Raw genomic sequence first — 20,812 nt, forward strand, 5'->3', positions numbered from 1 at the left:
TCCTCATTCTGCATGGTCAAGGAGTCGCTTTGGTCTGGGAAAACTTTTCCACATCGACCAAAGGCCGGCCACAGCTACAGAATGCGGGGACCGTCAATGATTCGCTGGTGCTGTCGATAACCATGCAAGGTCCGTACACTTGAAGGGGTTTCAATCGAGCTGCCTCGTCAAAAATTCATCATGTACTCTCCGGAAGCGTACCATTGTCAGCTCGCTTTGAGCGCCCTGCGACCCTTCAACGGATCACTCTCGAATAATCCCCTGCGGCCGAAGTTTTTCCGCGAATGAGTTTCCGATACCCAGTCGCCAGGGAACAATTACTTTCTCTCGTGAAACTCTTCTATCCGGATCGGAGACTGTTAAATAGAAGCTCCGGACACGCCATTCTTAAGGGAAAAAACTGACTCAGCGTTCGGCTCCCGGAAGAGTGCAGCTCCTGAGGTTCCTGGTCAAAGGAGTCCGCGACTCGAGAAGACCCGCCGTTGTCGCTAGCGTAGGTACTCGTGACAAGCCCGACCACCGGATTCTCGATGACGACACCATGACTACACGATATGGCAAACCCATATTGTCACTAGCATTTGACCTACGAAAAGCCTCGAGAGATCCGGCAGAAAGTCGTAGAATCCATTTTCACGAGGTAGCCTCAAGGTCCACACCTCAGGGGATCTCTATTTGCAGTGACGGGTGCGAGGAAGATTGGTTGGAAATCTACGAACAGAATGAAAAAGGCCAAGAGAAAAAATACGGAAGGTATTGTTCGAGCGCTGCTCCGGGCCCTATCGTCACCGACCTCGGCTACCACACCGTCCGGGTCGTTCTCCACACAGACGATCAGGGTGTCGCCGGAGGTTTCAGCGCGAACTACTATTTCTTGAAGGTGAGCTGCCCCGACCTTCTTCTCTGCGTTCTGTTCCCCTTCGAATCGCTCTTCACCCCTAGATCGGTCCGATATTTTCGCGGCATGGCAAAGTTTTCAGCGTCACATGAGCCGTCCTGCCCGGATCAACTGCAATAATTTATTTTTCCAGAACGTTACCCGATACGGCGACTGTGGATTGAACGTCACTGGGCTGGACGGAGGAATTTTGACTTCTCCGGGATATCCAGAAAACTACAAGAACGATCGTCAACTCTGCAACTGGTGGATTACGGTAAAACCCAAGCGACGAATACACTTCTATTTCACTATGTTCCATGTAGAGGGCGAACCGACGGATCGGTGAGTTTTTCGGAGTATCCTTCCCGCTTTCGAGAAAAGATTTATATTCTGTTCCGACTGGCGATTCACTCAGCCTCGGAGTGGAGGTTCGCCGAGATCGAGCGGCTCGACCACAAACGAGCTCCAGGTGGACGGGTGCGACTTGGAACAAACGGTTTCATTCCTGTTCTCCAGGGGTTGCCCATCTGCGGTTGTACGAGTTTGGCCAGATCCAAATGGAGTCGGTCCCCCGGTCGAGCTCTGCGGAGAAACTTTGACCAATGAGACGAGAGAGATCATGTCTACGGGGAACACGCTCAAGGTAGGTTGCATCAATGCGTTCGGTCCCTGCATTTAGCATTTACCGTCACAAAGCTCGCTTACAGAGCAGCCTGTTCGAGGGGCCGGTTTCAAACGCACGTATTCATTGTTATTTCCTCCCTGGTTTCGCGATGAGTTTCAAATGCGTCCCTGCAAACCCCACAGGTTCAATTCATGACAGCGGCCAAGGCTGTCGGGAATAGGGGTTTCAAAGCCGTCTGGTCTGAGGTAAGAACCGAAATTACCCTTGCGGCGGCGGGAAATATACGGAGCAGGAGATTCCGGGTCGGAGTGTGCCCACAAAAGCTTGTAGTGACAGAACATGTTGATTCCAGATCAGAGATGACGACGAGCACTGCTCGGCTTTAAAATCGACGTCAAGCGCGATCGGCAACTCAAGACCATTTGCTGGTGGTGTACGTTGCGCTGCGAGCTCGCGGTGCATTTCCGCGAAATTAGTTTGTAACGGCGTTGCGAATTGCGGTCCTGGGGATGACAGCGACGAAGTCAACTGTGAGTCTCGCGAACTTTGCTCTCATCTAACAACGGAACTCCAGCCCGGTTCTGAACCCCATCCAACTTAGGGGATAATTATTCGATTTTAAGCTGTTTCCCATCCCATGCAGGCATGCGGAGCTCCGGGATGAACTTGTTCATCGTGACGATAGCAGCTTCGTTTTTCGTCGCCGGCTGCACGTTGTTGATGATTTGTGCGAGCTGCACGAGCAAACGCTCATGGCGCGGGAGAACGCGTCTGATGTTCCCCCCTGCGGAAGAGGACGACTCATCGCCTCACCCAGCGGCTCCGAACATTCATTATAGTATTAATTGTATGGATGACGTGTGACTAGAATCAACCGTGTAGGATGGCGCGGGACTGCCATCCCACTGTCACGCAAACTATCAAAGCCCAACTTAACAAATCCGGACACAGTTACTAACTATTTTGAATCATTTCTACAACCGATGAACGGCAGCCGTCGGAGGAGCGAGTCGCCGTGGAAATCAAAGGAAACTTTCGCAACAAATATCGCAACAACGCCTGATACCTAATTAATTACTTACTACAATATTACTACCATTGTTATGTACACCACCTACAGCAACATTCCATCATCAACGCAAGGAACGAACCTCTGAAACGTCGACGCAAAACGAGTGTCTCAGAACACCTACTCAATCAGCAGCGGAAATGATTGTCTGCAGGGTCCCAGACCGCAAGCGATCACATAAATACGAAGCTTCGAGGAGAAGCGCTCACGGGTGAATGAATGAATGAATCTATCTATCGAGGAGTCGAGACGGACCGTATAAGCTCTGAGGGAAGCCGAATCGGAGCTCTCGTGAAGAATAGGAAAAAAAACGAGATTGCATTACGCATTGAAGGAGCATTCCACATTCCACCTACGGGAAACAATGATGACCTGAGAGGGAAGCAAAGTGATGATCAGCACCGTCCAGAATGACACCGGTACTATCGGCCCCGAGAGCAAGGAAGTCACGCGGACATGACGCAAATGATGGTACCGAGGTCTGAAAAGCCGTTCGAAATCGCGTCGAATGTCCTGTTGACACTGGACTCCTCTGGAAAAGTCCTCGTCCGAAAAGCTACGATTTACGATTTTACAAGACGTACCGACTGGGTCTGCTGAGCGGCGCGGCGGCGATATTTAAATCGTCGACAATCTCTCTCTACGATATCCTAGACTGTTATCAAGAAACTTCGAGGCAGCTAAAGCGATGAGAAGTTCCCCTTGTAACACTTACGGAAACCCGTTATGAACTTGTTATCTGAACACTGAACTCTGTCTGTATCGACACCGATGATGATGACGACGATAATAATGATAGCATACCAAAAGATGGATTTCCTCTCTGGATCTATCTAAAAGTTCCTTGAAAAAACTCTTCCTTCTCTCGCCAAACTTTGTACTCAAGACGTCCGATTCTAGTATTCTACTCCGGAATAATACGATACTCGGAATGTAATTCCACACTCAGCAGTGATATCGAGATTATCATGATAGAAGTGATGATTGATTATGGTTATCGCGGCGTTCGGCTTACCAGATTATTGAGTCAAGCTCAATCTTCACGAACAAACTCCACAAAGTATTGTTTGGAGACCCTCGTCCAATGAGGAACATTGCCGCTACTGTTCTTATTGTCTCTTCGTGAGTTTCTCTTCATTCGTCTTCCGGGAAAAGGGTATATGAGCAATTGGCGCTCTCAGATGACAGCCTCTCTGTAAAAGCATCCCATCACCCCGACTCCGAGTGGACTAAAAGACTCCAACGAGTTGCCATCCAAAACTGAGCAATCCATATGTTTACTTCCCTTCGGATTCTCCTTCTCTTCTCTCCGAGCTTGGCTGTATGTGTGATTTCTAGCGGTTGGCACGACATCATTTTCCCACGACGATTCCATTCAACTCTATGAGCCTTATTGATGCTTAGTGACAGCGATTGGAACTGGATTAATAGAGAATATTGAAGCCATATTGATGACAATATCTTAAACAGCGACAACATCAACCGTGTTGATTCAGCTCTGATATAATCAATAATCAAACCCACGAGTAAAATCGTGGGGAACCTAGATTCCTAGACGCTATACTAGGACCAGATGAAAATGAGCCTTCAAGATCACAGTGACGCACCGGACTCGGAAATAAGTTCTCAGAGTTTATCCTCGGTAAACTGTTTCATAATTTTGACTCAAATCATGTATGGGGTGAGCGAGGAAGCATCATCTCCGCTGTGAGCGATGTCGGATTTGATTGCCCCTACAGAACGGAACGCAGACATCCTAATATTGTCGGTATTTATTCGGAGAGTCGTATCAGATTTCAATCAGAAGGAATCGTGTCCGGCTTGACTCGAGCTGCGAACGGACGCGTCCGCTGTATCCGCGCGCACTAGCTCTCCATCGTAGACGGCTCCGAAGGTATCGCTTTCCGGCGCAGATTTCTCATATCTTCATTAGCTCACACGGTGCCCAATAGCTAACATTCGACGAAGAGTCTGATCTAATCTCGCTATTGCTCGTAATATCCGGGTTGAAGATCCGTGAGTATTCCAAGCATTCGACAGCCCCCAGCTCCATGGAGGCTGCAGCTTTCCTCATAACTGAAACCATGAAAGTCACAGAATGGTGACCTCTTTCGACCCCGTCTCTTTAGGCCAGAAAGCATACCGCGCGTACTTAGCTGTCCTAGCACATATCCTTAAGCCTGTCAAGTGCCGTGGACTTCAACCGCTCACGATCGAGAGACGTCAGGGTTCAATTGATGGCTTCAATGATCTCGTATAAAAACGTTACTGAGCGACTCGAGTGATCGACTGTTTCAACACCTCATCTCGAATGCTCGACATTTCCCTGTATGCAGGGACGGATTCAGGCCTGGAACTTCTCAAAGATAAACATGCGGAGGGGGAACAGAGCACCCTCACCCTCTCACAGCCGGGTAGGCGAAATCCGGTTCTGGTACTGAATAGAGGGGTAATTGAGCATATTTCACGTCTTGAGGAAACGGGATTGCGGGCCTAGCTTCCGGCTCAAAATCCCAACACACAAGGTTTGATTCGAGCGAGCCAGAACCGAACAAGCCCATTCTCCGGAAAAATCACGGGTCTTTCATTCTGGGATGAGGTTTGCCACGCAATCGACTACGTACGCCCCAGACAGGGCCTCTGGAGCTCAATATAACGGAAACTCAGCAAGTCAGTGATTCACCGAATCAGCATCCGCTCTCAGGAACATATTCTCCGAACCTCCGGATATCAATTTGCCCGCCATGGTGACGGGAGGAACGGCTTCGTAAAATTACTGTAGGTGAATCTACGACGATGTTGCTTGGTCCTGTCTGGCGTATACCGTATATCAGTATACCGATGAAGATTACAGATATGATAATGATAATGGTAATGATGATGAATATGATGCTGGAAGTGGAGATGTTAGCAAAACCCCACGAACGATCCCGGGAATCTTTGATAGGAGTCTGCGTGCGGTTCCCAACCGTCGGGATTCCTGTGCTGCCGTGGATAAAGAGTTTTCTCCCGTCTAGTCTCCCAACAGAAGTGCATGCCGCCTCCTGCGGTTTTCCGGGCTCTGCATGGACGGCCCTATTCTCACCAAACTGTGGAAGAAACCCATGCATGCAGCGAATTCCGATGGATGTTGGAAACGACCGATAACTCCGAATCTAATTGAACGGCAGCTCTAAGGAAGGAAATAATTGAAGTGAAACATGAGGCTATCAAGGTCTGATGAAAATAAAGTAACTAGTACGCAAACGACTCGTCCAAATTAATTGACTCAGGTTACATTGGAAGTGTCCCTCAGGGGGATAGTTTTTCCATCTCGCAGTTCGAGGAGTGATGCGGGAATTTCCTATCTTCCAAAATAGGAAATGGATCATTTCCAACATATCCTCCGTTTTTCAGCATTGACGAATTTAGGAAGCCCTCCTCCTACATATGTTTGTTCAAACATGGTCACGAATCCAATGAAACGACCTCATTTGCTCTTCAATCGGGGTGGAACAAAGGGGGTGGCGCGGGCGGCAATGTTGTAGGACGACTCCAGAGATCTTCATGGAGCTCGATCTGGAAAGAACGCCATCCTCGGAGGATATCACGCGCCGTGTTGAGACGCCTCCCGAAAAGGAATGTACTCCCCGTACCCAGAGGACGAAGTGCGCGTCCTTCTCGACGGCCATCCTGTTGACGGCAATGCTTGTCAGACAACATGGCCTCATGACTGGTGATCCCCTCATTCTGCGCTGAACACTCATCGCGAGCAGTTGCTGATCTCATGAGTTATGAACCCTATCGGAGATCAGAAATGCCTTCCAGGCATGAGCTACACATGTCACCTCGACTGCTACCCCCTTTCTCCGAGCTCTCAGCCGGGAGAGCGTGTTCTTCTAAACCTCGCAGCTCCGCCATGGATACGTCAGGGGAAACGACTGCGAAATTCCTTCGTAACAGATTAATTTGAACATTTATTAAATCCGTTCCGCCTGCTGCTACCTCTCGCTGAACTTTATCTCGTTCTGTACTTAGTATTCGGAAAACAGTCGATGATACTGGAGACTATTTACAGTCTGCTCTGCTTAATCTGCTTGTCTTCCTCTCTTTATATTACTGTTCTCGTTATCTTCCGAACGCTCCGTCCCTGCGCGGAATCCGCACCGCCTATTAGGCTTATATACAATCACTTCCACCGTGAGCTGCTTCGTTCTTCACACAGAACCCCTGAATTTGAGCAATCGAGACACTGAAAACATCACGGACTCCAAAATACGGGCATCTCTGTCACTAACTCATTCAGGATTGCCATCCTCGATCTTGGAGACCTCTGGGGTATCTCAGAAGACCTTCAGGAGCCACCAACTGCTCACTCCCAGAAGTTCCGCACGATTTTGCGGGACTTCGCTGAGAAGATAAGCTGGTAGACGATCGGGAAGGCAAATGTGACATTGTGCTAGCGACAGAGAGCTAGCGACAGACAACATGAACATAAACTGATCGCTCCACCGACACCCGAACGGCATCTTTCAGTCGGTCTCAAACTGAGGTATCTCCGAAAGACACGGTATCGAGCCGCTCGGTTGCTTTGAGGGGGAACGTTCCGATTGATCGATATATTTACAAGCGAATTCGAGTCAGCCCACGGCTGTTCCTTATTCTTCGTCATACCTAAACAAAAGCCACAGTCGAACTAAGACTAGTAGCACTAGCCGCTGGCCCGAGTCACTCGCTAAAGTTCTTTTTTGTCCATCTCTTGATGGTTGTTGTTGAGAGCTGCTTCTCGAGCGGCTCGCTTTTGCAACTTCTCTTCACGCTTCTTACGGTATGACTGGATGTAGAAATGGAAGAATTGGAGCAAGAAGATGAAGCATTGTAGAAGCATAAACGCAGGCAACGCGGAGTATCTGTAGAAATAGAGAGCTCAATTAATATTCTCCTTCATGGTATAAGCGAATGTAAAACACTATCGCATCCCATCGTTCAGTGCTTTTAGGATGAAAGGAGTGTATTCCCATTTCCCTTTACACTCTCTCGCTCGGTTCTGGCTGCTCTTCTGGCTTGAGAGATGTGATTTGCTCGAACGATCAAGAATTGTTCGGAGCTTTCGATGTGTTTGTGAATACCAGAAGAAAGACGTTCTAGAACTCCTTGGGACAAGACGAAGTTCCCTCTAAACTTGAATAGGATTTTCAATTGATGTCACTCAGATCATTTCGATACAAGATCTTGCTGTCGCGGGAGCTCGTTCGAACTTCACTCTGGCGTGATGGTTTCCCTCTCCTCCGTCATTGTTGGACACGGTTAAGCACGCGCCATCGGTTTTTTTTTCTATAGAAATCCATTCAGCGTCTTGTGATAAGATTGTGCATGGGAATGAAGAAGCAGATGAAAGACCGCGTCGCCTTGAGATATAATATCAATGAGCAACGCGGAGTATCCGGAGCGAGTATGTGCGCTCTGACGCTGCAGAATTCGGTTCCGGAAGTTTTGAGACGGGAATCGACTCCAAAGGATACCCTGGTGGCGGCTCTCGATAACCCCTCAGACGATGAAAGATTAGGAGAGATGGAACAGAGCAGCCTTGGAAATATAAGATGATGGTTTCTTCCCTCAGAAATCGAGTTTGTTCACGCTCTGGCGCAGGCTCCTCTATTCCCTGAGTGGAATCTCCTCATGCAATTCGCTCGAGTTTCATGATGCGTTACCGACAGAAAATCGGAACAGCGAGACCTCACATGGAGAGTATAGATGTTTTTCTCAGCCAGAGGCATTCAAATGTGTTTGCGGTGTGATCACTGTTGGCTGCAGTCTCTGCACTATTCCGCGATTCCAGTCATAGATCAATTATTCATCGCTTTGCTGCTCTTACGATTGTGGAGGTACAGGCCAGGATCCAGGGATAGCCATTCGCAAAGGCCTCTATTTTATACCCTTCCGCTACGAGCTTCTCCTGGAGGAGCTCGCTCACTCACTCGAGGGGAAAACGACGGAAGGCCGACCCGGGGCCATCAGGTCATCCATGGATTGATGGGAGCGGATTATCTCTTCAAAGCGTCTCCCGAAATGTATTTGTGCGGCTTTTTTCGCGAAGAAAATTACAAATCCCAGAAGCGATGCTCAACAGAAGTCTTAAAATCGACCTCGATCTGAGGCGAAAGTATCGTATGGTATCTGACTCAAATCACGGGATAGTAGGAATAGGGGCCAGACCAAAGAAAGTTCCGCGCTGCCCGATTTCTCTTGAGCGATTCTCAAAAACGCCGTGAACTGCATTTAAGAAAGAAGCGACACCGCAAAAAAAACGTTTTCGGAATGGGGTGCTTGACCGCTTGAATGGAATACCAGGAGTACTTCCTCTCTGCTCGGACATTTTTGGAAGTTTTCTGGTCTTTCGTCAAGGATTCGAGAGCTTTCGAAATGAATTCGGCGGGAGTTTCTGCTAAGAAAGCAGAGTGCCTTGAACTCACCTGTTTTTGAGCCAGAATACGAGCATGATGTTACGAACGATCATGATGACGAACTGAACGAGTTGCATCAGGGTGAGGTACTCCTTCCACCAGAGGTACTTTTGAATCGAGGGGCCGCAAGCTGAGAGGAAGTAGTAGCCGTACATCACGACGTGGATCAGCGCGTTGAAGGTGAGCTCGAAGCAGGCGAGGGCGAAACCTCCGTAAGTTATGTAGAAGTACACGGAGAAAGTCACTGAGACGTGATGGAAAACGTGCAGGAGGGAGACCTGGAAACGAAGAGTTCTACGTCAGAGTTCCGCATCCGGATAAGGACCGAATCGATCAAAGTCAACCATCCAAAGGGGGGTGCCTGGGGGTCCCCGGAAAATATTCTCACCTGTCTGAAACGTTTTCTCAAGACGAAGAGAACGGTCTCGATGCACTCGGTCAAACGGAGGACGAGATAGTACCAAGAAACATTCAGCAGCAAGAGGGTCGTTGGGTGGTCTCCAAGATCGGGCTCGGTGAACCACATGGCGTAGTGGCCTGGAACCCCACGATTTTCAATGTTATTAAGAATTCTTCCTTGATATGATCAAGGGGGAAGGAGCTAAGACGATTGCCTAGCAAAACTCAAAATCGTCGAATCGTCGGCTCTGCGTTCATGTGAATGGCGGATATTTTCATGGGCCATCAGCAAGTTTCTGTGATCGGTGATTGACTGAGCGAGCATTACAGTGAATGACTTAGTAACAGGCTGCTTGACTCAGTAAGTTGAACCACTCGATCGGAACTATTGTAAATGAACCATTGGAGGCAGTCGTCCTGTCGATCCCGGGGATCCGGACGTCTGATTGATTGTAGTGAGCCGCTCAACGTTCAGCTCATTCTGGTTATTCTTTCAAGAGAGTAGCCTAAACGACATCATTCGTTTTATGATTCTCTCGTTCGCGCTTCTACATCTGAGCATGATCGGGAAGCAACAGAGCGAAAAGGGTTGAAGATGCAGCCAGCAGAAATATCATCACGGCCGAGCGGAAACTTCTGCTCGCGCTCAGAAGACAACTATTGGGGAAGCAGAGGCGCAGAGCAGAACTTCCAGCACGAGTTCTTCCGTGTCACTTCGTTCTTCTCCCACGCGCTGGAGCGAGTTCGCTGATCGGTGACACCTTCTTTCTGAGACAGATTTCTCGGCTCGTCACCCCCGACTAGCCAAACTCGATTCTCGGGGTATCCTGTATTAGCACAGTCCCGCAGCTTGAAGAGTGGATGAAATGCAACGTTCGTTCTAGAGTTGTTCGATTCGCAAAACCGGCGTCCGACATGGCGAATACTAACCTTTCCAGAAAGCGTGGTAGATCACGAAAGACGAGATCGATAGATTGGCGACGAGCATCAAGGCGTTGTACAGGAGGATGATCGGGCGAAGCTCGAACGCTTTTGCGTTTTTCATGTAGCCGGGACCCAGAACCTGTCGTCCAATGAATAAAGTCCGATTCGGTAAGAATCTCGGAGCGGGTGGACATTCCGATTCCAATGAGGGATTCGTCTCAGATGAGACCTCGAATCTGTACCCAGAGAATTGATATATTCCCTCGGAGCGAAAGTCTCTCAGGAAGCGCTCAGAAAGAGCCGTTCTCGAAAAGTAATGCAGGTCCACTCACCTTGACGATGTACACATAGAATGCTAAGATTACGACGATCGGGGTGGGATTCCCGAGCATGAGCCATCCCTCGACCCGGGAGTCTTTTTCGGGCAAGGGCAGCCAACTCTGAGTAAGATCCATGTCGAGCGAGGCCATGATCTGTAAACAAAGAACAGAAGTTTTACACCAGACTCTCTCCAGTGTCACCATGGAACTTCTCGTGCATCCATTTCTACTTATCTTCGAATATATGTACATATCACTCATCAGACTACACCGGCTCTCCGCACGAAGCTCGGCAATTCATCATCCCCGCATTCGCGTCCGGGATCGGATACGGTGCCAAATTGGTCCCCTGTTTTCCAGAAGAACAGAGCCTTCGCGCTCGACTTCTCTTTTGGTCAAACTTGCCCGGGGAGGCTTCTCCTGTCATGGAATATGACCATGGACCCCCTTGAACGCTCGAGCGAGCGACAAGCGTAGGGGCGTGATTGCACCAGTTCCAGAACAGAAGAATTCCGCGCCTCGTAGCTTAGCTTCTGCAGCTCGAACCTCTCGTGCTCGTTGCTGATCGCGATGGTGCCGATGCGGCGGCGCACATCTTCGTAGCTACCGTCGGCGTCGCCGCCGTCGACTTTGTTGTCGATGTTGTTCTTGGCTAATGCGGAAAGTGGGTCAGTTACTTCACATCGCCACCGCGGCGCGGCCAGCCAGCTAGCTCGCGCAAGGTGTATGAAGTCACTGCCGCCCCGAAGACTGTCGCCCCGGAAGAACCGACTACGAGTCGCGACTACGTCGGCAGACAATCCCCGGAAGACGCACTGGGACAACGGCTTGCTTCCATATCTCGCCCGATGCTTACTTGTTTGTCCGCCCGCCACGCCGCATGCACGCCGTTCTTTTGTCTTTTCTTTGGACAACACTTGGAGCTCCACAACGCGCAGCGTGGAATTCGCTGACTCGCAAAGGGTATGCGATCCGAAAATTTCGGTGGAAAACGTTGATGATTCACGAATCGTCCGGCTAACGATCGAAATAGGGCGGACAGCCGCAGTGTCTCCTGGAGACTGATAGGAGATGGACATGGGAAACTACCCTTCTGAAAGGTACGAGAACCGATCCGAATCGCCTACGGGACTCGACGACGAGAAGGGGATGACCCGCTGGGAGTTTCAAGGTCCCCGATCGCGAGGATTCGAGCGACGCCAAACGATCGTTTCAGTCTCGGTGATTCCGTCGACAATATCGATGTCAGTAATGATAATCACTACAGTTATTGTTGCTTTCGGAAGGGGAAAAGTATGCAATCAGCGGCTCCAGATGACGAATTAGGACCGAAATGAACAACATCATCGACTATCCGTCAAGGATCGACTTTCATGGCGGTTCACTTTTTTCTTGTGACGGTACGTTTTATCCATGGCGCTCCTTGGGCGACGCAGTGATGGGAGCTACGTCGAACGAATGCTCTCAATAATCTAAATGACCGCGAGGTTGACGTAACATTCGCGGTCGACAGCGTTTATTGGCCCATTCAGATTATTTTTTGAAAAAATTCCCTGAACGGCTGCTCTGAGCTCCCCGACTCAGGAGTCGAGGTGCGAGCTAGGACACGCATTCCAACATCCAAGCCTCCTTGATTGAGCATGGGGACTGCTTGAATGGAAACGGCGAATTAAACAGAATGTGCCATGGCGGCTACGCGGAGAGCCAAATCGATGGCGAGCCCCGCTCGGCTTCGGAAAACTGTGTCGAAGAAGGACTACTTCTGCTACGGAAGGGTATCACGGTTTGAATTTCCTCCGCGGTTCGATGGTGGTGATTGGCTCGCTCAAGTGCCACAACCATCAAGCGGCGCCACCCTCGAGACCGAGCGCGCTACCGAACTCCGCGGACAATAGGCGAACCGATCTGCGGAAGAGCTGCTAAATGCGCTTAGGATCCCGCGAGGGTGATCTGGGGATGCCTGACGGGGAAATTTTTGACACGTTGTGCGTAGGCGTTCTCCCGAGTGACGGACAGGCTTGCGACTTTCGGCTTCGATTGCTTTATGTGCATCTCAAAGTCCATCCGATGTGAAGTTCTGACACATTTCTCCACTGGATGACATTTTCGTACAGTTCCAAAAATAGCTGGATGTTCACCTTGACAAGACGTACGGTGTTAAGCCGCTGTCCGAAGTGCCCGATCGACTCCTAGAAGGTCTGCAGCCGGAAAATCGCTGCTTATTTATCCGAGTGTCCACCCTCGAGTATTTATATCGGTCTGACCGAGAGATAATAGGATTTACCGGAGTTCCGCTCAGATAAATTGCGCGAAGAGACCAACTCGAATCAAGCTGCAGAAGAGCTCAGAAGATACGAATTCGATCGCGCACTGATTCTTCTGGTTCCAGAGCCGCGGCCGAGAATCCTTCGAGGAAGGAACATCTCGGGAAGGATTGTAAGCAAGATGGGATGATTCTTCGGGATTGAACGGATTTCCAAACCGCTTCCACGTTCGAACTCTGGTCCACCGAAATCGGATACGCCGAGAAGGAAATTATATCGATAGGACGGGTGACCGTCTGTGTGGACTTGAGCGGAACAAGTTATTCTAAATAAGCTGGAACTTTCCCGAGCTCTGTCAGGAGGATTCGCCAGCGATCCCCGAATATACAGATCGAGGCTGTGAGAGGCTGGATCAAGCACACTTGCTCTCCGCACCATCGAGCTATGAGTTCCTCATTCGTACTCGGATATCCTAGAATCTAGATTCAGATGTCGCTAATCCGCGCGAAAATATGGCTTCTGGCGACTGCGAAGAGTTCTCTTGGTGGCGACTCCGGCGCTGAGGGAAGGATCATGGGGAAATTCCGGAAAATCGCCACAGATACACACGAAATCTCGTCCAAGTCTGTCTCCAAAACCGCATTCAATCGTATCCTTGTCCATCCGCGACAATCCGGACGATCAATGTGTCGGGTGGGCTCGTTGGCGGCGAGTATCAAGGTTGACGCTTTCGAGCCAGGGATAATAATTTTGTGTGTTTCAGATTTCGTTGGGAGTCGTCAACCACAACTTCCGTTTGGAATCAGTCTTAGCTTGTGGAAGTCGAATACAGATCAGCAAACGCATGCCTAAAAGCGCGCAGAAATGAAGGAGTTTGTCGCTTCATTAGGAATGAAGAAAATTGTCGCTTCCTCATGTACGAAGGAGATTGTCGCCCCATCAGGTATGGAGAAGATTGACGGAGAAGTACTTCATCTTACATCTCTCATGAGTGAGGCTGGGAATAATTCACGGCATTTTTCCCGAAAATTCATGGCAATTTCCCCCCCCTTGACTTCCTTTGGAGGATCGCCTGAAAATACCGCGAAAATCCACGGCTATTGGCGCGATGGCGCCAACTTCCCAGCCCTACTCATGAGCATCGCATCGACATCATCTCCGACAGATGGGTTCATACACGATGGGTTCGGCTTCACTCGCCAAGGATCTCGGTCTCCGGAAATCCCCGAAACTTAGTCTCCGGACCGAAATTCCGTCGGACTTGTGTATCGGACGTTCTCAAGTTCCCCGCGTATCACGCAAATATACTGACGCGGAACAATAATTTATCCGAGCAGCCGGGAGTTCCGAACAGAAAATAAACATCAGACGGGTTTGATTCTCTGAAATCATTATTCGAGTTCCTGGAGCGGCAAGTGTTTCACGGATAGGGATCCATGTGTAGATAACCGATTCCCGTTTTGACCGCCAATCGTCCTTCATTTCTCTCAGTCTTCATTGAATTCCTCTCATCCTCCTGGACTCCAGCGACCGATAGAGCGATGGCATCGATATTTCTGAATCGTGCGTACCCTGCTGCCCCGCCAATGAGGGGCCGATAAGGTGATAAGAAACTTTCACGTTGGTGCCAAGAGGGAAGAGCTTCCCTCCCAAGAAAGGGACGAGGGTTCCTCATAAGCCGGACCTCAGGCTGTTTAGACTCCGTGACAGAAGAGCGAGTTCGGGACGAAGCAAAGACGTAAGTTTTCAGCCCTGACGTGGACAAACATTGAATGAGCCTCCCGCGGGCTAGCAGCGCGATCCGCGAGCATTGCTCTCTTCATCACTGATCCAGCTCAGCCAGGGTGACTTTGAACTTCGAATGCCAGCCGTCAACCCGGGACGAGTGTCTCGTTGACTTCAGCGTTCTTGAGAATCGTCTCCACGAACTTCCCCTTTCTTCAGCCTTGAGTTTCGAGGTATCCCCCTGTCAGAGACGGCGGCATGATTCCGAACGAGGCTTCGCGTAAGCCGCGGGAGAATCCCCACCCATCGTGCTGTGGGTTCAGCTCTCTAGGAGAAGCCCCGGGAAGAGTCCGAGCTCTATTCTGGTCCACACGGCACACGTTTCCGAAGCGCGCAAGAAGTCCGCTCACAAAAATATGTCGAGTGTCGTTGTGTGGACAGAGGAATCGGGTTAAAAGTTGCTACAGACGCCGATCAGAATCGGCCGCAGAAGTCTACAGAAGTTCCATTGACCCAGAAGCCGACTGTGTTTATATCGACCGCATATTCTGTGTGTGACCTGCCCATGGCTCCCATCAGGGTCGCGGCAAAAGCGCACCGTCGGTTCTTCGCGCCGAGCCTCAACGAAGACAGCCCGCTGGCGCCCAGATACCTGCTATCGATTGACATCAACGACTTCGGCGCATCGCGATGACCGACGACCCATGTTTAGTTAGATCGATTGATTGATTGATTGCCGCCATTGTTGAGTTGGATAGACTCCGCAAAGATCGTTCACACGTTCTGCTAACAATGAATGCTCCGCGGTAGAGACTTTCGAGAATTCATTAGCCTTCGTCCATTCAAGATGAACTGGCGAATCGTTCCGGCGAAACCGCGGAGCGCCATCCCCCAAGATGGAAACTTCAATCGTTGAAGAATATCTTGAACTCGTCTTGTCGATTAAAGCAACACTTCTAGAGACAGCTCGAAGAACTTGGAGTTCGACCCAATGTATTCACTGTGTTGAACTGCAAGGCGAAGAATTCCCGCTCGCTGCCTCCTCGAGCTCCCGAAAAACCTCAGACGCGAGTTCACGCAATAGGAGCTTCGTGAACGATAAAGATTGGGATGGGTCTTGCGCTATCCACATCTTGGGGTACAGGAGAAATATACGGGCAGGCTCCAGCATACGAGCAGCACCTAACAAATGGGCAGGTTTCGGGGCCTCGGAAACCAGACGAGCATGATCCTCGATGAGAATAATAAGGGTATCCTCTTTGTCCTGAACGTCCTCATCCAATGATTTTTAGACTGTTAGAATTCGGGAGCTCGAGGGAGGCTCATCTTAGAATTAGATGGAGGAGCCAGACATCAAAGCGAGAAATCCGATATGCGGGGAGAGTCCTCTCCATTCGGGAACTCATGCCGTGATGGGGGGTGACGTCACGACTGATGGCATCGATGCTCCCGAAGGCTAATTGCTGGATTTTCCGGTTCAAAAATCTCGGAAGTAATCGACGATCCAACTCGGAAATGTTTGAGATCTGCTTCGTGCACCCAGGATCGAACGGATTTCCGAAAATCCATCAAGGAAGTCCCGGAGAAACAAAACGATCGATAACTCTGGACTCCAGAACTCCTGACGGATCATCGTCTTCTGGTTTATTCGTCGAGCCTATTGAAGTTTTTATATTGATTACATCCGTTCATGTGTGGGTACGTTCGGTTGTGATGCCTTCAACAAGTCCCGGACGTAATGCTCTCCCGTGCCGCTTTGTCGCTGTCGACAGTTTGCTCCTTACGAAGATTTCACGTGTTAGTTGAGCGAATGAGATTTGCGATCAGACATCCATCAATCGGTTTGTGATCTGTCCATAGCACTGACCGGGGAACCGATTCGGACAGCTGAAGCGTACGACCTCTTCGAGAGCCAAGAGCTCCCCGTCGAGGATTTTGACAGAGTGGACCGATATCGAATACTCGGATGGCCGGGGGCGAGACCGGGCAAATCAGCAATGGCATCAGAAATCCTCCATGAAGGGTCCGTCCGAGTTATTCATTCGAATGAGCTCGGCTCGCTTTTCACTCTTCGTATGGAAGATTACGCAAATCCTGCGCGGATTTCGCGTCACAGGGGTGAGCAAGCCTCGAGTGTCCACACTACATAAGAGAAAAGTGAGGCACAGAAACCGAACGGCTCATTTCTCAAGCGCTCATTTTTCAAAGACTTTTTCTGTTTCGCTCCGTGAGTTTGAGCAGAGAGTCATTGAACGAAAGCTGCAACTGCCGCTGTTATCAGCACCGCCTCATTTCGGTTAGCCTGATACTGAAATCGCAGAATGGATACCAACAGAAGTTATCACATTCAAAACGGGGAAATTTCAGAAATTCGGCTTTTCCGAAGTGCCTCAGGTCAAGAGATCGCTCCCAAACTTTCGCATCCTGATCCCCCATGGATGCCTTCTGGAGTACGCTCAGGGGTTTTTGATCACCCGTTCCACAAATCAGGCAAGAATCTTGTCCGAGTTCGTAGGGGCAACCAGCAACTACGAAGCTGATCGATTTTATGGGCAACAGGGGAGGGATTCCCCCAGGTTTCGAGCTCCTCTCAATTTTCTCACGTCGAAACCGTTCGCTCCAGCCCTTGCACACTCGATACGGCCTCGAAGAATCGCGGGTTTAAGAGAAAGATTCAAAAGGATTGACTTACGTAATCGAGCTTTGGTTTCGTTGAAGTCACGATATATTCTGGCGAGCGTAATTCAATGGTCAGAATCTTATGTTCGAAATAACGTCACTCCTTTCGGCTGGGTATCGGAGAACATCTCTACCCCTCTTTCCTTTTCCGGCTGAGACAAAAATCAGGGGAAGTACACAGAGTGGCGGGTCGGTCGCAAGTCCGCTCGCTCAATTACTCGAGCCATTCCGGGGAGGTACACTGTTTTTTTGAATAAGCTCCGCGAGGGGGCCCGGAATATCCGTATTTCGTAAATCCCACAGGCTCGGTCATCGAGTCGCGGGAAGTCCCCGGGTCGCTCAAAGACGCTCTGCGAGTCGCGTGCTCTGCCGTGGAAGTCAACAGTCTGGCGGCTCTCGGCGCGCTCGCATGCTGTTGGAGTTCCGGAGCGCTTGACTCAGCTTCCGAACGAGAGATCTCTGACCTATCGTCGAAGTCCTCGAGTTCACCCCCAGCCGTGGTTTTGCTTCCCGGATTATGTTCTTCGTTTGTTTCTTTTTTATTTCAGTGCCGAATAACTCGGTTCTTGTTTACGAATTTTCTTGTTCGTAGTCAATGTCTCGACCGATCGCGTTTCTTATGGGAACGCTTCCATCACCTCGATCCGTTTTTTTTCGTTTCCTTCGACCTCCCCTTGCTGATTGGCTTATTTAGGGAACCGCTACGAATGGCAGATGATCGGGCTTATACCGCTCTTACTTCTCAAGGAAAATCGGTGTTCATATTCCGAGCAGAAGGACCGCCATATAATTTCACTGATCTTAATTAATGTTTCCCGAAGTATCGCATCGAGTCTGCGCATCCCAGCGGTAAAAACTGGGATTGGAAAGATTCCTTTAGGGGTCGACGACGACCGCGCGCAAATATAAACATTGTAGGTATGTTTCCAATCACGTGTGCTGACTAAGAAAAACTGATTGCATGGACGCACCACGGCAAATTTACGCAATCTTCGATCTTCTGCAGTGGTTCATTGGCCGACATCCGGTCAGCTCTTTGCCGGCATTCTTTTTTCATTTTCTGGAGTATAGACGTCACAAAAGTAGGTTTACGTCACCAGCAAAGTTCTCCGAGATGCATTGGAAAAACCGGAGGAATCATGTCGAAGGAACCGGATACGTGACCATGGACGTTGATCCGCAAAAGTCGCCTTATCCCGACTTCTGTTCCGTCTGACTTCATCAGCGCGTTAACAAACCGCGACTACAATGCTATGACCGATTCACTGAGTCAGCCTATCGATGTACTGCGTTGTCCATAAGCGGAGCTCAAGGCGACCGGTGTCGAGGTGAAGCAAACCGACCATATTTCTCGGGAGGGGGAACAGAAAAAAAACTCCTCGATCGCCCATTGGCACGTTCAATGAGTGGATCGGGAGCTATGGAATCGCCATCGCGTCAACGTCGTCGTTGCGGATATTGTGTTTCAAACTTCGTTCGACCCCGCTGCCGGCCCTCCTAGAGCAGACGTTTGCTCGAACAACGCTGCATTGCATCCGAGAGGAGCGATTTTCAAAAGAATCCTAAGTTGTGTAACGCCACCGCGTAACATCGATAAGAGCTCGGGCAACGACGGAGAGATAAGCGAAAGTATGGGCGAAGGTCGCGAGCACAGAACTTGGGTTGTGCGTGATTGCATATGAAACATCCGTGGTCTAAATGCGGATGGAGTTTTCACTCGATCCTCTGTCTCGGACCGTTCCGAACACTAACCAGTCGATACTGCCCACTGACGTGTCACGGAATGAGCGGTTGACTGCACGAGTGCGAATCAGAAGGTTGTCTTGTAACATGGACTTCAACAATGCGAACGACTCGGTCAACGGAACTCCGAGCACGGATCATATGCACACACGGGAGATCGAAGTGGGACAACAACCCGTCCGATTCCTCCAGAAGAAGAAGAACTGCGGAGCTTGAGGGAGTGCTGTCATCAGCGACCATTCTTCGAATTTCCGGTCCAGAAACGGGGCACCTATAGCCCCATCGAGCTGATGAAGCGCCACCGGATTTTCATCGCACAATATCATTGGAGTATAGGCCGGGAATTCTTCTCTCTCGCCCGAACGATCAACTGTTGTGAAATGATCCGACGTACTCGAGAAGGCGAAACATTGAGACGACGGACGGGCGAATCCGAGCTCGATCACCCAAAGCGGAAGTTTTGCATCCGGAGCTCCCCGGTCTACAGTTCGTATCCGATTTCAGTTCTACGACAGAGCCCACGCAAGATGAGTGATGAGCAACTGCAGATTCGCTCGTGCTCACTGATGGTCGCCGGTGATGAGTAATCGGCGAATACCTTGTGCAACGGGACACAGATTCTGGGAGAAATCGATGGTCTCTAATAGCACATACTGTGCATGCCGTAGTTTAGTTTAATTAGTTTCCCTCTTGACAAAGCAGAATGAGCCAGAACACCTGATGAATTCACGTCGACCAGAAGTCCCAACAGTATAATCATTTTGGTCAAGGACTGCGAGCAGAAATAGCTTTTCTTCTGCCGCTGCTTTCGCTATTACTGGATTCTGAACCGCTTAATGCTCACGATCGAGGAACCCGGCGAATATTTCCTTAGCGCCCGAATTTCTCCGAAATCTTCTCACAGTTCGCCACATTCCTTCAGTCGGAAAATAACGGAGCATGCGAGCCAACGGTCCGTGGAAGCTCATCGGTGGAAACTCTATTCTGGAGCCACTGACGCTCCTCTCGAGGAGCCCCACTATTCCCGAAGGTGAACTTGCGTCGCGACTCCCTTGTTTTCTCCCGGCATCGAGCAGCAGAGACAGTCTACAGATGCCCGAAGGCTGGAGTCAGCTCGTTGTCGGGTGCGCGATTTGTTTTTCGTGGTCCCGCGGCTTTTTTTTTCCAAAGAAATCCTCGTCACGCTCGTTAAGATCCAGATTTTTTTCTCCCCTGTCGTTACAACTGTTGAGTCTTCACGACCAGAAGAATAGTTTTTCCCAACTGGTTTCTCAATCGATACAACGCAGCTTCTCAATGAAGTTATCTGCATCGAAAATTCGGAATCATTGCCACCGTGAGCGGTTACATTCTTGGAAGGGTTAAAACAACATTCAGAGGGTGAGTGACAGCAGGTAACGTGAGTAGACGACGATGGCAACGCTGGGAGAATTATTACCAAACTGAGGTAGATCGGAGCGATCAACAGAAGAGGAGTACTGAGACATATTAGTACACAGGACAACTACGACTTCAAGAACACCGAGCCGGCTCAGTTCTCCCGGAATATTTGGAGCATCGTCTTCTTACTCAATGTCAGACTATCTCCGGAATCGAAAACATAAGTTTTCTCTCCGATCGGTTCGTGTTGCTGTCGGACGCGCGCCGGAATCTTCTGCGCCATTTCGACATAGCGCCGGGACAAGATTCAACATTTTTGTCGAAATCTTCCAGGCCGACTTCTGGCGAAGGGAAGAGCGAA

General features: G+C 49.9%; 2 protein-coding genes across 2 annotated transcripts in view; one reads left to right on the forward strand and one right to left on the reverse strand.

Annotated features, from left to right (window-relative positions):
- LOC100900473 (cubilin-like) overlaps positions 1–2,369 on the forward strand; it is an 11,889-nt gene extending 9,520 nt beyond the window's left edge. The window contains exons 14-19 of the mRNA XM_029112995.1: positions 682–880; positions 1,032–1,222; positions 1,397–1,523; positions 1,688–1,750; positions 1,858–2,035; positions 2,149–2,369. Of these exons, the coding sequence (XP_028968828.1) occupies positions 682–880; positions 1,032–1,222; positions 1,397–1,523; positions 1,688–1,750; positions 1,858–2,035; positions 2,149–2,369 (979 nt within the window). The remainder of the gene's footprint in view (positions 1–681; positions 881–1,031; positions 1,223–1,396; positions 1,524–1,687; positions 1,751–1,857; positions 2,036–2,148) is intronic.
- Positions 2,370–7,288: 4,919 nt separating this feature from the next.
- Positions 7,289–19,285, reverse strand: LOC100900615 (elongation of very long chain fatty acids protein 7). The gene is made up of 7 exons (XM_003738255.1): positions 19,081–19,285; positions 17,342–17,379; positions 10,673–10,813; positions 10,347–10,479; positions 9,406–9,554; positions 9,027–9,295; positions 7,289–7,463 (listed from the first exon to the last, which is right to left on the reverse strand). The coding sequence occupies exons 3-7, from the start codon at positions 10,808–10,810 to the stop codon at positions 7,289–7,291; spliced, it is 864 nt and encodes a 287-aa protein (XP_003738303.1). The 5' UTR covers positions 10,811–10,813; positions 17,342–17,379; positions 19,081–19,285.
- Positions 19,286–20,812: the final 1,527 nt, after the last annotated feature.

This window comes from Galendromus occidentalis, unplaced genomic scaffold, assembly GCF_000255335.2.
Source record: "Galendromus occidentalis unplaced genomic scaffold, Mocc_1.1 scf7180000075860, whole genome shotgun sequence".
Taxonomy (NCBI): Eukaryota; Metazoa; Arthropoda; class Arachnida; order Mesostigmata; family Phytoseiidae; genus Galendromus; species Galendromus occidentalis.